The following is a 17,988-nucleotide window of genomic DNA, read 5'->3' as shown; positions in this document are numbered from 1 at the left end:
GAGAGCTGGCTGAAACCCGAAGTGAAAAGCTCTGAGATATTTACCGAGTCGTTGACCGTATACCGGAGAGACATATTAGAAGCCTCGCTGAATGGCCGCGGGGATAGGGGGGCCATGTCACGAAATGCGCGGCCCCTCCCGCCGGAGGTTTGAGTCCTCCCTCGGGCATGGGTGTGTGTCGTCCTTAGATTTCAGATAGTTTAAGTAGTGCGCAAGTCTAGAAACCGATGACCTCATCAGTTTGGTACTTTAGGAATTCACAAACATTTGGACACACAGTAGGGTGAGTGTTCAGTGCTGTTGACAAAGCTACTGTCTCTATTGAGGTAGAAGGTGATGTGACAATGAAGTTACCGAGTCGCATGTAACAGTTGTAACCAAGTTAATTGTTGGATGTTATTAACGGCCGCCCTATTCCACGTTGACAGTTCTATAGTCATTCAAAGAAAGTCTATGGTCAGTATCGCATATATACACAAATCATGAAATACTAATTGGAGACAACTTTAATCTACCGAGTATAGGCTAGGATGCCTATGGATTCATTGTGGGGGGCTTGGGGGGGGGGGGGGGTGCAGACAGAAGGCCAGGGGTGTGTTTGTGCTACCCAGGACAGATAGTTAGTTATTAGCAACTCACTTACTCTGTGAGCTGACATCACTTAGTTCCAGTAAGATGTATGCAGAGGAATTATAGGCAAAGTTTAAGGAGATAAAGTGGGTCTGGAGAGTTGCGTGCTAAGTAAGCGGATAAAGGATAGAAAACACTCGCCAAGCTTGAATAACGAAATTCGGGAGATGTTGAGATAGCAAGGCAGTTGCACTCCCGGTTAAAAATGGAGCGCACACATGACGACAAGTGAAGGTTAGCAGAGTGTCGTTCATCTTTGAAAAGATCTACGCGTCAAGCATACAAGTACCAACGTCACACCTCTTTAAAGGATCTGGCAGAGAAACCGAGAAAAATTTGGTCATATACAAAATCGGTAACAGGTTTAACGCTTCCATTCAGTCCCTTGTTGTCCAGTCTAATGTGGCAGTTGAAGACAGCAAAACGATAGCCGATGTTTTAAAGTTCAAGTTCAAGAAACCGATCACACAGCAGAACCGTATAAACATATCACTATTTGGCCATCGGACAGACTCCTGTATGGACGATATAGCAATCAACATCCCTGACGTAGGGTAACAAATGAAAGGCACCCGTGGTCTAGAAAGCCGGCACAGTAGCTTAGCGTGCTCGGTTACAGGGTTAGCTACCCTCCGTAATAAAAAAAACAACTGAGTGAACGGATTAACAAAGATCTTGAACGGGTGTCATCGGACATCCACCCCGAACACATTCAACGAACAAAATGAGATAAAAAAAAGAGGTAGCGCCTTTGTTTCGCAATCAGCACGTCTACGGTCCCGTGTTCGAATCCCGCCATGGCTTAAGTCTTGATTAATAATCAGCAGTGCCGACCGAAGACTTTCGGCATAAGAAGTCATCCCCATTTTCCAACGGCCTTGTCAAAGAGGGCGGAGGAGCGTACAGAGGTTCAAGGCACTCTCATGTCCTAGGGGTGGGAAAATACCCCTGATAGGGGAAGAATAATCAATGACCAACGATATGAGGTATGAGGATTCAGAAGGCACTGCATTAAAGACACGTAACGTCTACCCACAGGACATGTGGCCGTTATTGAAGAAGTGTCATGATGATCTCCCCATTGGCAAAAGATTCCGGAATAGTCCCCCATTCGGATCTCTGGGAGGGGACTGCCAAGGCGGAGGTTATCATGAGAAAAAGATCGAATAATCAACGGAAGGATAACGTTTTACGAATCGGGGCGTGGAATGACAGAGGCTTGAACATGGTAGGGAAACTAGAAAATCTGAAAAGGGAAACGCAAAGGCTCAGTCTACATATAGTAGGAGTCAAGGAAATGAAGTGGAAAGAAGACAAGGATTTCTGGTCAGCTGAGTATGGGGTAATATCAACAGCAGCAGAAATTGGTATAACAGAAGTAGGATTCGTTAAGAATAGGAAGGTAGGGCAGAGGGTGTGTTACTGTGAACAGTTCAGTGACCAGGTTGTTCTAATCAGAATCGACAGCAAACCAACACCGTCAGCGGTAGTTCAGTTATACATGCCGACGTCGCAAGCTGAAGATTAACAGATAGAGAAAGTGTATGAGGATATTGAAAGGGTAATGCAGTATGTAAAGGGGGACGAAAATCTAATAGTCATGGGCGACTGGAATGCAGTTGTAGGGGAAGGAATAGAAGAAAATGTTACGGGAGAATATGGGCTTGGTACAAGCTATGAGAGAGGAGAAAGACTAATTGAGTTCTGTAACAAGTTTCAGCTAGTAATAGCCAATACCCTGTTCAAGAACCACAAGAGGAGGAGGTATACTTGGAAAATGCTGGGTGATATGGGAAGATTTCAATTAGGTTACTTCATGGTCAGACAGAGATTCAGAAATCATATACTGGATTGTAAGGTGTACCCAGGAGCAGATATACACTCAGATCACAATATAGTAGAGATGAAGAGCAGGTTGAAGTTTAAGACATTAGCCAGGAAGAGTTAATGCGCAAAGAAGTGTTACATGGAAGTACTAAGGAATGGCGAGATACGCTTGAAGTTCTGTAAGGCTATAGACACAGCATTAAAGAATAGCTCAGTAGACAGTACAGTTGAAGAGGAACGGACAGCTCTAAAAATGGCCATCACAGAAGTTGGGAAGGAAAACATAGGTACAAAAAAGGTAATGCGAACAAACCATGGTTAACAGAAGAAATACTTCAATTGATCGATGAAAGGAGGAAGTACAAAAATGTTCCGGGAAACTCAAGAACACAGAGATAAAAGTCATGGGAGGAATGAAATAAATATGAAGTGCAGGGAAGCTAAGTCGAAATGGCAGCACAAAAAAGGTGAAGACATCGCAAATGAAATGAGCAAGGGTGGTAGCATTAAGAGTGCAACGGTAATTTCACTGTTAAATGCAGAGGAGAGAGCTGATAGGTGGAAAGAATACACTAAAAGCCTCTATGAGGGGTAAGATTTGTCTGATGTGATAGAAGAAGATACAGGAGTTGATTTAGAAGAGATAGGGGATACAATATAAGAATCAGAATTTAAAAGATCTTTGGAGGACATAAGGTCAAATAAGGCAGAAGGGATAGATAACATTCCATCAGAAGTTCTAATATCGTTGGAGGATGTGGCAACAAAGCGACTATTAACGTTGGTGTGTAAAATGTCTGAGTCTGGCGACGTACCATATGACTTTCGGAAAAGCGTCATCCACTCAACTCCGAAGACCGCAACAGCTGAAAAATGAGAGAATTACCGCACAATCAGCTTAACAGCTTATGCATCCAAGTCGCTTACAAGAATAATATACCGAAGAATGGATAAGAACATCGAGGATACGCTAGATGACAATCAGTTTGGCTGTAAGAAAGATAAAGGCACTAGAGAGGCAATTCTGACGTTACGGTTAATAATGGAAACAAGACTAAAGAAAAATCTAGACACGTTAATAGGATTTGTGGACTCGGAAAAAGAGTTCGACAGTGTAAAATAGTGCAAGATGTTCGAAATGCTAAAAAATGTAGGGTTAAACTGTAGGGAGAGATGGGTCATTTGCAATATGTACAAAGTTAAGAGAGAATAATAATAGTAGACGACCAAGAACCAAGTGCTCGTATTAAAAAGGGAGTAAGGCAAGGATGTTGGCTAACCTTTCGCCCCTACTCTGCAATCTGTACATCGAGGAAGCAATGATGGAAACAAATAAAGTTTCAGGGGTGGAATTAAAATTCAAGGTGAAAGAATATCAATAATAGGATTCGTTGATGGCATTGCTATCCCAAATGAACGTGAAGAAGAATTACACGATCAAATGGCTGGCTCTGAGCAGTATGGGACTTAACTTCTGAGGTCATCAGTCGCCTAGAACTGGGAACTGATTAAACCTAACTAACCTAAGGGCATCAGACACATCCATGCCCGAGGCAGGATTCGAACCTGCGACCGTAGCGGTCGCTCGGCTCCAGACTGTAGCGCCTAGAACCGCACGGCCACTCCGGCCGACTTACATGATCAGCTGAACGGAATGAACAGTCTAATGAGTACACAGTATGGATTGAGAATAAATCGAAGAAAGACGAGGGTAATGAGATGTAGTAGAAATGAGAACAACGAGAAACTTAACATCAGGTTTGATGTTTGAAGTTAAGGAATTGCTACCTAGCCAGTAAAGTAACCAATGACGGATGGAGCAAGGAGGACATCAAAAGCAAAAAAAGGATTCGTGGTCAAGAGAATTCTACTAATATAAAATATCGGCGTTACTTTGAAGAAGAAGTTTCTGATAATATACGTAAAACATGGACTTTGGGAAAACCGGAACAGAAGGCAATCGAAGCATTTGAGATGTGGTGCTACAGACGAATGGTGAAAATTAGGTTGACTGATGAGGTAAGGAATGAGGAGGTTCTGCGCAGAATCGGAGAGGAATGCCATATGTGGAAGACACTGATAAGGGGGACAGGATGATAGGACATCTGTTAAGACATGAGGGAATGACTTCAGTGGTAATAGAGGGAGCTGTAGAGGGCGAAGACTGTAGAGGAAGACAGAGACTGGAAGACATCCAGCAAATAAATGAGGACATAGGTTACAAGTGCAACTCTGAGATGAAGAGGTTAGCACAGGAAAGGAATTCGAGGCGGGCCGCATGAAACCAGTCAGAAGACTGATAAAAAAAAAGGGTTCTCTGTGTTATTGCCCCCTTACCTAGCACGCGTTTATCCTGAATCTCTCACCCAGCACAAAGCCCCAAGCAACTGGAGAAAAGCGCAGTGACTCCAGTATATAAGAAAGGTAAACGAAGTGACTCCGAAAATTACAGCTCAATATCCCTAACTTCGGTTTGCTGCAGAGTGCTTAAACATATTCTCAATTCGAATATAATAAACTTTCTCGAGACTGAGAAGATTATGTCCACGAATCAGCATGGTTTTTGAACAGGGCAGGAAATGATTAGAGGCTGTACAGGGTATCCTTCTTCACGTGCCGTAACGTGGCTTGCTGAGTATCTATGTAGATGTAGAATAAGTATTTAAAAGAGCTTTAGAAGACTTAAGATCAAATAAGGCAGAGAGGATAGAAGACATTCCATCAGAATTTCAAAAATCGTTGGGGGAAGTGGCATCGAAACAACTGCCCACGTTGGTGTGTGGATTATGTGAGTCTGGCGATATAGGCGATATACATCTGACTTTCGGAAAAACACCATCCACATAACTCCGAAGAATGTAAGAGCTGAAGATTATTTTATAGTCATCTCAACAGCTCATGCATCCTAGTTGCTGACAAGAACAACAAACGGCAAAATGCAAAAGAATGTGTTACATACCGATCACTTTGGCTTTGCGAAAAGTAAAATACCAGAGAAGTAGTTCTGAAGTTGCGTTTTTATAATGAAAGCAAGGCTGAAGAAACATCAAGACGTGTTTAAAGGATTCATCGAGCAGGAAAAAGCTTTCGACAGTGTCAAATGGTGCAAGATGTTGAAGATTCTGAGAAAAATAGGGAAAGATGGATAATATAAATAGTACGAGAGCCGAAATGGAATAATAATAGAGTGGAAGACAAAGAACTAAGTGCTCGGTTTACGTAGGATGTAAGACGGGGATGTAGTCTTTCGTCCCTACAGTTCAGATCGAGCATCAAAGAAGCAATGATGGGCGTAATAGAAAGCTTCAAGAGTGGAATTGAAATTCAAGGTGATAGGTTAGTAATGATAACATCTGCTGATGACTTTGCTATCCTCAGTGAAAGTAAAGAATTGCGGGATGTGCTGAACGGAATGAACAGTCTACTGAGTACAGAATATGGATTCAGAGTAAATCGAAGGAAGAGAAATGTAATCAGCAGTAGCAGATATGAGAGCATTGAGGTATTTAACAACAGAATTGCCGATAACGAAGTATGAAGTTAAGGAATTCTGCTATCTTGACAGGAAAATAATCCATGGTGGACGGTGGAAGGAGGGCATCAAAAGCAGACTAGCATTGGCAAAAGGGGCATTCATGCCCCAGAGAAGTCTTCCAGTAGTAAACATATGTCTTCATTTGAAGAATAAATTTCTGAGAATAAACGTTTGGCGCACGGCGTCGTATGGTAGTGAAACAGGTATTCTGGGGAAAACGGAAGAGAAAAGAATCGAAGCATTTGAGATGTTATGCTACAGAGGAATGTCGAAAATTTGGTGGACTAATAAGGTAAGGAATGAGGAGGTTCTCAACAGAACCGGCAAGGAAAGGACCTTAAGGACCTTATGGAAAACCATTACAAGAAGAAGGGACAGGATACGGGACATCTGTTAAGATACCACTGAATAATTTCCATGGTACTAGAGGGAGATGCAGACGGTAAAAATTATAGAGGAAGACAGAGATTGTAAGAGATTCAGCTAATATGTGCGGACTTAGGGTCAAGCTCTACTTCGAGATCAAGAGGTAAGCAGAGAAGGGGAAACCGTGGCGGGCCACATTAAACCAATGGAAAGACTGACTCAACATCTTTTGTAAGTGTGTTTTGTGATCATATATGATAAACCACTCTTGGTAATGACTTTTTCACACCAACGTTCAAATGGCTCACACAGCAGTGCGTGCATTGTAACTATATCTGAAGTGGTTATGACAAGAGTTGACTATAGTTGATGAATGTTCATGATGTAAGCGTATCACAGCATTGTGTTGGCTCTCGTACACATTACATCAATTTTTGTATGCTGTGCATAACGTAACCCCGCGCTTTTTTCGGGTTGCTTTCTTTTCTGTCTGTTCAGTACACACTTTGAAATCCATATTAAACTAATTTCCCGATCAGGTTGAGACTTTGAGACTTGAGACTTTCAAGATAGTCAACCCTAGATGACAATGCAATACTAATTTCTTGTCCGATTTGCGGCGGAGGGTACATTGTGAACCACTGCTAAGGAAAACTGTGTGCCGGACCGAGACTCGAATTCGGGAGTGAAAATCTCATTCTGGAAACATCCCCTAGGCTGTGGCTAAGACATGTCTCCGCAATATCCCTTCTTTCACGAGTGCTACTTCTGCAAGGTTCGCAAGAGAGCTTCTGTTAAGTGTGGAAGGTAGGAGACGAGGTACTGGCAGAAGTAAAGCTGTGAGGACGGGGCGTGAGTCGTGCTTGGGTAGCTCAGTTGGTAGAGCACTTGCCCGCAAAAGGCAAAGGTCCCGAGTTCGAGTCTCGGTCTGGCACACAGTTTTAATCTGCCAGGAAGTTTCATATCAGCGCACACTCCGCTGCAGAGTGAAAATCTCGTTCTGGAAACGTCCCTTAGGCTGTGGCTAAGCCATGTCTCCGCAATATCCCTTCTTTCACGAGTCCTAGTTCTGCAAGGTTCGCAGGAGAGCTTCTGTTAAGTGTGGAAGGTAGGAGACAAGGTACTGGCAGAAGTAAAGCTGTGAGGACGGGGTGTGAGTCGTGCTTGGGTAGCTCAGTTAATAGAGCACTTGCCCGCGACAGGCAAAGGTTCCGAGTTCGAGTCTCGGTCCGGCACACAGTTTTAATCTGCCAGGAAGTTTCATATCAGTGCACACTCCGCTGCAGAGTGACAGTCTCATTCTGAAAGACTAAAGGTGCTTATACGAGATGCCCATTATCGCCCACGTGAAACCGTCAATGTGAAGTATACAGCCTTATGCACTGCTCCCCTGCACGTGTTTATGTATAGTGCGGGATGTCTTTAGACTGAGAGGGAGATGGTAGTTTCTTTTGTGCTGCCGTAAGCTGCCCGCAGCACACCAGGCGGCAAAGATGTAGCTCGAAGATCGTTGGTAGGCGCTGGATCAAGCGGGCCTATCAGGAGAGTGGTCAAAGACACACTCACAGGCAACACGCCGACAACGTCCTCTCACCCGCAAGTATTTAGGCTGCCGCTGCGGGCAGAAGGATCTCTCTTAGTCACTGGCTCAGCGACTAGCTCAGTCACTGATTCGACTTACTACTCCAGGTTATCATCTGTCATTCATTTGCAGAGTGGCATAGCTGAGCAGAGGCTACACCAGTGTGTAGCGACCATAATTATGACTGTTACCGACACTGTTTGCAAGTTGAATGTTTCTGAAGAGCTTGTACCACAACGCATGGACTCTATTAAAGTTAAGAATACAGTCATGCGAATAAATAACCATATTAATCACATGTGCATTTGTGTGGTACAAAGAGAATACGGGGCACCCATAGTAATATCCTCTCCCTGGCTTCCCACAGTACAAGGCTCTACTGGCGACGGGGACAATACATGTTCCACATATAATACCCACTGTATTTTAAAAGCACGATATTAAAGTACAGTTAATAATAGAAAAGCATCTGCATGAACCTTGTTAAAGTGTCAGTCATTGTCGGATATAGAATTAAGTCACAACCAAAATTTACTCAACGAACGAATCTTGCCAGGGGAAGGTCTTAGCGACAACAAACGGGCAGTCCTCTGCCTCTTCCAAACAGTGTTGTGCTAGCCAAGTGAACAGCTCTGAATTCTGAGCTGTACAACAGCTTTATTTCTGTACAAACAGAAATATATCCTGTGCAGTTGATGGAACTACATATCATTCTCTACAAGTGTATCTGCAATGGAAATAGTTTAATCGTCCTCTGATTAGTCTGAAATGTTATACGTCATGCCATATTCCCACACTTAATATGACTCCATTACAAGTCCTACTAGCTTAAAACGCAACAACATTTATTGCGTACTATAAATTAAACTTGTACATACACAACGTTCTGTGTCATAGTCTCAATAACCACAGACAGAAACAGAAGTTTCTCGAGAGGTATAGGAGGTAGCTATAGGTCTGAAACAGTACATAACAAACAACACAAAAGACCACATGCATATTCTGACTTCCTCATATTCATGCACGGGGCATAATTGAAACTGGCTTGACATCCAATGTTTGCGACTGGAGAGTACAATACCATATTTACGAAGATTTTTCATTCCCTATCGCGAATATGAAAAAAAAAATCGACAGTAGATTGTAAATCTGAATTTGGGAATACAAACCAAGATCCCTACACTCAAGCACACGACCCAACTTCAAGGAAGAGACGGAAGATCTCACGTCCCTCCCAGAAGTATATTCCACCCGTGAACCACGACTGCTACAAGAAGGTACTGATCACTCGTGAGGAACACAACGGTCAAGTGTAAAAGAACTGTGAAATCAATTATTATGATGGTGAGCCATAATACAAGTTTGAAATGAAACAAAAAGCGAACTGTTTCAGTTCACAATACGACTAATTTCTGAAAAACAACAATTGTTACATTGTTCTCTGTTTCAACAATTATCAGTGTTGTGCTTTCACTTAATTTGTACGTCACGCAAATTTGTAATTACCCTAGTAATATCACGATGTCTTGATTTATAAGTAAATCTGCATTTTCAGTATGTATTTAACTTTATTCTCAGTTCTCTAAGTGCCTCTTTCATAGGAGTCAGTCAATTTGGTCACTGAATGACGCCTAGTAGTCGAATCTGGCTTCGATATCTGCACGCAAAATATGAAACTGAAGTAAGCGACGGGAAGTCTCACAATCAATACAGCTCGTTACCGAGTCAGTTGTGAGGCACTGATGTAATAGTTTTGCAGACAAGAAACGACAAATTGAGAAAGACTGTCACAGATCAGACTATTTTCTGTTGCTGTTTTGAGGATTCAGCCATCCTGTAAACTATCACAACAGCACATACCCGGCCACGGCTCGTGGTCTTGCGGTAGCGTTCTCGCATCCCGCGCACGGGGTTCCGGTTTCGATTCCCGGCAGCCATGGTGCCATGGTGACAACACATACGTGCGGATGCGCTTTGTCTTGATGGAAGATGGCTTTCTTCCTTGCTAAGCTTGGCCTTTTTTCGCCTATATTTTGCTGCAATTGGTCCAGGAGGTTAGCATAGTATTCTCCAGTAACTGTTCGCCCATATAAACAGAATCCCCTTCGCAACCAAGAACCCTGATGCCTTTGCTTCCTTTGGGGGCGGAGAACAAGCATGTTTCCACTGATTTGACTGTTCTTTTATCTCTGCGGTATAGTAGTGCAACCAAGTTTTATCTGTGGCCACAAACCGGCGCAAAAAATCTTGTTCGTTTTGCCTAAAACGGGCCAAACATTGTTCCGATATCCCCATTCTCATGAGTTTTTGATCCAGCGTAAAGAGTCGTGGTACCCTTCTAGCATACAATTTTTTTCATTTCTAATTCTTCAGTTAAAATATGATATACCCTTTCAGATGACATCTGGAAAGCGTGAGCAATTTCATGCTCTTTCAGTCAGCGATCCTCCATGACCATTTGTGCATTTTTGCAATGATTTCTGGAGTACTGACACATCTTGGCCCACCATTGTGCGGATCATCTTCTAAGCTCTTCCGACCAAATTTAAATTCATTTGTCCACTTGGCAACAGTTGAATATGAAGGGGCAGAGTCCCCCATTGTATTCTGGAAATCGGCATGAATGTCCTTTGCTTTCATACCTTTCTTTACGAAGTACTTACTCACTGCTCGAATCTCGATTTTTTTCACTCTTCGCAGATCACCACGAGGGAACAACAACAGAGACACTTCACCGCCACAGCTCTCTTCCAAGAGCACTGACGTGGCACATGTTTACAGGCAACAGTTCAATGAATGTCACCTGAACAACTCCTTTCGCTGGCAATGACGTCTCATGGTGATTTCGAGAAGTTGTCAAACCACCTCGTTTATCGCCAATATTGTGGTGTAAAAATAATGGAACCCTTCCAAAATTTAAACCTCGTCTGACATTATGTTTATTTATGTAGAGGATAAACTTAAGGATCTTGCGCCAAATACTGATCTTCTACTTGCATTCCGAAATTTGGCTGAAATTTAAATTTGTTGTAACTAATTCACCTACTATAATCGCAGACAGCCTCTGGATCCTCCAAATATACTTCAAAGTCATTTAAATACTGGGTGTATGTAGTCCAGAGTAGCGGCACTGTATACTACAACAACAACCGCAAACAGCCTCATAGAGCTTCCAGATTTAGTTCAACTTCATTGAAGTAGTGTGTGTAGTCAAGAGTTGCCACCTTGCCCCACTACTTTCCTTACGTTCTTCGTGTTGAGGAGCAGGTAATGAGCTCTTTTAAACATGTATTCTCCAAATCGATCAAAAAGCGGTCCGATACTCCGTAAGGTTAAATTTTGTATCCAGTGTTAAACTCTATGGAACAGCTTCCGAAAGTCTCGTAATATGGAACCGTCCTGACCGCTGTGAAACTTTTAGAGGGTTAACTGTCTGGTCCGTAATGCGTCATCCAAGTGTATTCGATGAATTGCGCCGCAGCACACTCTGTCGGGCGTCTTTTCGACGCTCCTGCAGCCGTGGCAGGTGCCGAAATCCCCTGCGCCTTAAAGATACGCCACACTACGACACACTCAGACTTCCGCCGAACTGAGTTTTGTGATGAATCGTCTATCAGTCTCGAACTCACGAGGCGACGAAAACGTTGGGAAGCCATGTTGATTCATAACAACCTAATACATAAACTCTATGCAGAATGGAACCAATATGTAAGCATTAGCGCATTTTCAGTACTTTAGTCTGGCTGGGAACAGTTGATCTTGGAAACAGATTAGTAACTTCATACCGGAGTCTTGTTTACGGAATCATCAATACACTTCTTGATGGATGAGATGGTACATCATCTGTCTGAATGTTTAATGTCGTCTCTTGCTGACTCCTACAGGTCTGATTTCTATAGAATTTCTTTACGTACATGTGGGTGGATTAAACACACATTTAAAGATCACAAAAACGATGTCAGCAGCCTTCGAGAGCTTTTCAACGCCAGTGACTACATAAAAGCAATTTATTTTACTTTTACTAGTGCATGAAAATGACAGTTAACAAATACTCAAGCATATCCTTAATTAAAATAACCTTAATTTATTTTTTGATTGCTAATCGCATGAAAATGCAAGTATAAACAGGAAGTTAAAATTTGGTACCAAAATACGAAATACTAAATAGATAAACGAATACTATTTATTTCTAAAGATTGACCAATGCTACTGATTAATATTTCTTTATTGAAGAAACAGGTGTATCCCGTTTCTGTATCAAATTTTCATTTATTTTCTTGTGATTCTTAATTAAAATTAAAAAATCAGTTTTATTAAAAATTATGAATGAGTATTTCAATTTCCATAAAACTTGGAATTTGGATAAAAGTAAAAAGAAAGTTGGTGCAATACCTGAAGCAAGAACTTCACGAATTCATGGTTTTTGCTCTACACGTTCAGCTATCGACGGGTGTGCCTGTCGTTTTAAGATACTGTCGATTTTTCTGAAGTATTGCCGAAAAACTGGATGCATGCTTGTGATTTGCGATCGTGTTTTTCTTCCGACTGCTGTGTGAAACGGAAAACTGATATCATGCTGGGACACAGAATAGACAGAAAACATGTATACACTGCTCTGTCTCTGCATGTCTACAGTGTGAAGACGCACTCCCAGTGTTAAGGAGTTTTACTTAGACTTGGTGCGATCCATTTGCGACCAAGACAGCCTTCTAAATGAGATGAAGCACCTCGAGGCGACATTGCGATGTAGTGTGTACAAGAGCAAGCGGATACGGCGTGCGTTTCTACAGGGTGCACGTAGACAATACCAGGAAAAAAATGAAAAACACAAACCACTAGCATGCATCCCCTTTATCGGCCACTTCCAGAAAAATCGGCACTATCTTGGGCTACGTAAGATGTGTATTTTGTTCTCCTCCCAAAACATTAACACTAATAGATACAAGGAAACATAATCTAGGCCTTTGCAAACAAGGGGTCTAGCAAATGGCCTGCCAGTGTGGCAATGCACCCCTAGGAAAACTGATACTCACTGTCGATGAGAAGTCTCGTGAACATGTACAACACACTCTATTACGCCAGACCATCAAATCAGTCGTGGTCGATTAAGTACAAAAATTGGACATACTATGAATTACAACAACGCTAAATTACTTACGGAGTCATCCTCCGTCTGGGAGTGCGTGACTGAAGAGATCGTTTTATTTTAGGGTCCAAGGCTGTGAAATCAACAAAAGTAGCAACCTACAATTGAGTCAAGCGTTGAATCCTGCACAGTGCCTAGGAAAAGATAAGCGTTCCTGTACAGTGAGATCGGCACCAGACCGCGATAGCGACAGCGTGGACACTGGAGACCAGATTGAGGAGCTGGACGCCGCTACCTCCACCACCGCCATCGTCAACGGCTGCGGATAACGATAGAGAGGGCAATGGCCAGCAAACATAGGACAAGGGCGTAGCAACAGTCAGCAGGGGCCATCTGGTGAAGGCAATCAACCTGCCTGACGATGTATCGTGAAATAATAACGACGTGACTCGGCTAGGTACCCGAAAATCACACAAACAAGAAAACATGGGCTCTAAAAGGCATACCCTAAGAGCTATAGGCAGTTATTGTGTGGGGGAGACGAGTTTCACAGTAGCGCGGATGAAGAAGAGCTCAAATTTCTATACGTATGCATTTCAGGGCCCATGTTTACGAAACTGTTTTGCTTCGAATTATTGTTTCTGCTACACGACTGGCCATTAAAATTACTACACCAGGGAGAAATGCAGATTCATTGGACAAATATATTATACTAGAACTGACATGTGATTATATTTTCACGCAATTTGGGTGCATAGATTCTGAGAAATCAGTGCCCAGAACAACCACCTCTGGCCGTAATAATGGCCTTGATACGCCTGGGCATTGAGTCAAACGGAGCATGGAGGGCGTGTACAGGTACCGCTGCCCATGCAGCTTCAACACGATACCACAGTTCATCAAGAGTAGTGACTGGCGTATTGTGACGAGCCAGTTGCTCGGCCACCATTGACCAGACGTTTTCAATTGGTGAGAGATCTGGAGAATGTACTGGTCAGGGCAGCAGTCGAACCATTTCTGTATCCAGAAAGGCCCATACAGGACCTGCAACATGCGGTCGTGCATTATCCTGCTGAAATCTAGGGTTTCGCAGGAATCGAATGAATGGTAGAGCCACGCGTCGTAACACATCTGAAATGTAGCGTCCACTGTTCAAAGTGCCTTCAATGCGAACAACAGATGACCGACACGTGTAACCAATGGCACCCAATACCATCACGCCGTGTGATACGCCAGTATGGCGATCACGAATACATGCTTCCAATGTGCGTTCACCGCGATGTCGACAAACACGGATGCGGCCATCACAATGCTGTAAACAGAACTTGGATACATCCGAAAAAATGACGTTCTGCCATTCGGGCACCCAGGTTCGTCGTTGAGTACACCATTGCAGGCGCTCATCTTGGGGTAACCCCAGTCACTGTCTCCTAGCTAATAGTCCATGCTGCTGCAAACGTCGTCGAACTGTTCGTGCAGGTGGTTGTTGTCTTGCAAACGTCTCCATCTGTTGACTCAGGAATCGAGAGGTGGCTGCCTGTCATCTCGACTGCTGGTGATACGAGGCCGTTAGTATCCAGCACGGCGTTCCGCAGTACCCTCCTGAACCCACCGATTCCATATTCTGCTAACAGTCATTGGATCTCGACCAACGCGAGCAGCAATGTCTCTTTACGATATACCGCAATCGCGATAGGCTAAAATCCGACCATTATCAAAGTCGGAAACGTGATGGTACACATTTCTCCTCCTTACACGAGGCATCACAACAACATTTCACCAGGCAACGCCGGTCAACTGCTGTTTGTGTATGAGAATTCGGTTGGAAACTTTCCTCATGTCAGCACGTTGTAGGTGTCACCACCGGCGCCAACCTTCTGTGAAACGTTGTTGTGATGCCTCGAGTAAGGAGGAGAAATGTGTACCATCACGTTTCCGACTTTGATAATGGTCGGATTTTAGCCTATCGCGATTGCGGTATATCGTAAAGAGACATTCTCTAAATTTGGATTACGTCTCCCAGTGGTTTTGCTAGTGATACTACGCCGTTGGGATCCAGCACGGCGTTCCGCAGTACCCTCCTGAACCCACCGATTCCATATTCTGCTAACAGTCATTGGATCTCGACCAACGCGAGCAGCAGTGGTTTTGCTACGTACTAGAAACAGTCTGGCGACTTTAAATAAAAGCTCTGTCAAGCCTCTGTACCAGTACCTGGTACAACGCTGAATTTTGTGTCTTTTTGTTCTTATCCTTGAAGCGAATGTATTTTTGCTGTCAATAAACTTGTTGAAACTTGATCACTGTTTTCCCTGTGTTCCGCGAGGGACTCTTCGGTTCCTGTCATATCCCTATTTATCGTTCGTCCTGGGACACCCCGTATGAGCTGCAGTATCCCGAACACTAGTGGCAACGTATGTAAAGCGTTCTGATGAGTAATGGGTACTCCGTCGATTGTGTAAGAACTGTCACGAAGTCTAACACTCAGAAAAATGACAAATCGCAAGAAGAAATTTGGGCGTCTCCGCCGTACTTCCTCAGTGGGATGCATGGAGTCGCCAGTATGTAGCGCAAATACGACGTAAAGACTGTTTACAAACCGACCAAGAAAATCGAAGAGTGTCTCAGATCGGCGAAAGGATAAAAGGGGCCTAATCCCGATAAAGAGAATATACCACATACTCTGTGGACGGTGGAGAAGTCCGTCCTGGAATGACTGGAAAAATCCATAGGCATCTGGATCACCTAAAGTAAACGGCGTTGCAGGTTGGGACAGATGGAGAAATCTGCCTTGGCGGAGCCCAATAATAAAATTCATCGATACGGAAAAGCTTCCACTGTGGAGAAGATACATCAGACCCGATTGTTCATCGAAATCATAGCAATCTACAAATATGACAGCAGCTTCAAGAAAGAAGAGGAAAGCTTCAAGGTGAATGGATTCTGGATTCCTGTGCTACAGATTACGACCGTTGCAGGTAGCTCGGTGAGAACGCCCAGTGAAATTCCCTCATACCTTAGCGCGACACCTACAGATAGTCAACAGTCACGACCTCGACTCCAGTCCGCCACAAGTAATTTGACAACAGTGGTCACACTTGCTACAGAAATGTCAGGAAAGTTATCAAACAAAAGTCTGTCGAATAATCCGAGGCAAAAGGTAGCTGGCAATATCTCAACAGCTGACCACGAAAGAATCAACTATTACGTTTTACAAATTTGTTAATAAAAGGATCCTTTACCATTTCTCACCTTTCTAACACCAATCAGCAATCATCACCATTAAATTTAAAATTACAATTTTAGGGGAAAATTAAAAAAAAGTATGTAACTGGATCGTTAAAACTTAACATGCAGTTAAATAGTACTGGAAATGTAAGTAAAAACGGATGTAAATAAACGCCCCCCATTATGTTGAAACATGTTAGAGGGCGGGCAGAGTTAATCGTAGATCACTCCATATTTACGTCAGTGAATAGGCACCCACAGAAATTCGGGTTATCTTGGCTTTTGATGGAAGTCACTCATTGGTTGTGAGCAGCATCTTAGTTTCGAAAGTATATCCCACGCGCTAATGACGTAGTGTCACTAATGAATTATGTCCTTCCAAAGCCGTCACAAACTCAGAATTTGACTGTACATAGTTATAGAGCTCCATAAATATATACTATTTTCTCTTTAATGATGAGCCGCATTCCAGTCTAGCCCGACTAATCAACAATAAAGGGCAACTTTGATGCCAATGCAGAATGTCTTCCCAAACACGCTATTAGCCTGCTGTGGGCAGACAGTGCAACGGAATTGTCTAATTTCAGACGCTACGGGCGGCTAATAACCTCGCTGCTACTGTGTCACACATATGCACCCTACGGCACCCCCCCACCCCCCTACTACCCCCCTCCCCCTGTCGTGCCGGCCGGTGTGGGCGAGCGGTTCTAGGCGCTTCAGTCTGGAACCGCGCGACCACTACGGTCGCAGGTTCTAATCCTGCCCCGGGCCACTATTCATCTCTCTCTCTCTCCCTCTCACTCACACACAGACACACACACACACACACACACACACACACACACACACACACACACACACATACATACAAACACAAACAGAAACACCCACACACACACACATACGTACACACACGCTTTTGCGATGGTTTTCTGGTATTCTCAATACCACATCGTTAAAAAAGGCAGTTGGGGTAACAAACCGAAGTACTTACTTGGGACGGTTGATTCATAAGATATATTAACTTACGGTATGAGTCCGCATAGCATAATGTACTGGATATGGACACGGAATTTAATTTAGGAATTCGTAAGGTTGGCTCTCATGATAAGAACACCGAAACATGAGACATGAAACACAAGTAAAAAATTTTAAATATCCCTTAGCGGTATAGATGACATTACCCGTAAAATACTTCGAGCATGACACTGAATACTGTTGTTATTCCGGTCTTCAGTCGAAATACTGGTCTGATGTAAGTCTCCAATCTATTATAGCATTTATAAGCCCCAATGTGCCCGAGTGATAATGTACAGAGTTCTCTGTCGGTGAGAATAGTGCAAACGATTGTGTGATTGCAACGCCAAATTTGTACTCATTTGCACATTTAAAGTTCAAGTTTCATTACCAATGGTTTTGACACACTCCTTTCTCAAGTTACTCCATCGATTTAACTGCCATAGATGGGCAGTTAAATCCATAGCGATGATGTTTCTCAGCCGATGACTGAAATCATTATTCGAGGCAGACTGATCGACAACATTTCTTACTAGACAAGAAGACATGTCAGTCACCTTTAAACTTTACCCTTTGGAAGTTGCTGCTGATGAGCCTCAACTCGTTCGTTGGCGGTTCTCTGATCTGGAACAAAAATAAAAGTATGTGTTATAGGAGTACGTTGCCGTAGTAGAATCACTTAAGTCCTCTAAAAATTACAAATAATAAAGTATCAGA

General features: G+C 43.2%; 1 protein-coding gene across 2 annotated transcripts in view; it reads right to left on the bottom strand.

Moving 5' to 3' along the window:
• The window catches only part of LOC126412363 (carbonic anhydrase-related protein 10-like), a 407,758-nt gene that overhangs the window by 129,176 nt on the left and 260,594 nt on the right, over positions 1–17,988 (bottom strand). Inside the window, exon 6 of one of the 2 annotated variants that reach the window (XM_050081928.1) lies at positions 17,829–17,895. In XM_050081928.1, the coding sequence (XP_049937885.1) occupies positions 17,829–17,895 (67 nt within the window). The remainder of the gene's footprint in view (positions 1–17,828; positions 17,896–17,988) is intronic. The other variant, XM_050081929.1, reaches the window with a different exon arrangement.

This window comes from Schistocerca serialis, chromosome 7, assembly GCF_023864345.2.
Source record: "Schistocerca serialis cubense isolate TAMUIC-IGC-003099 chromosome 7, iqSchSeri2.2, whole genome shotgun sequence".
Lineage (NCBI taxonomy): Eukaryota > Metazoa > Arthropoda > Insecta > Orthoptera > Acrididae > Schistocerca > Schistocerca serialis.
Note: the sequence above shows the minus strand (reverse complement) of the source record. Positions and strands in the feature narration are given on the sequence as shown.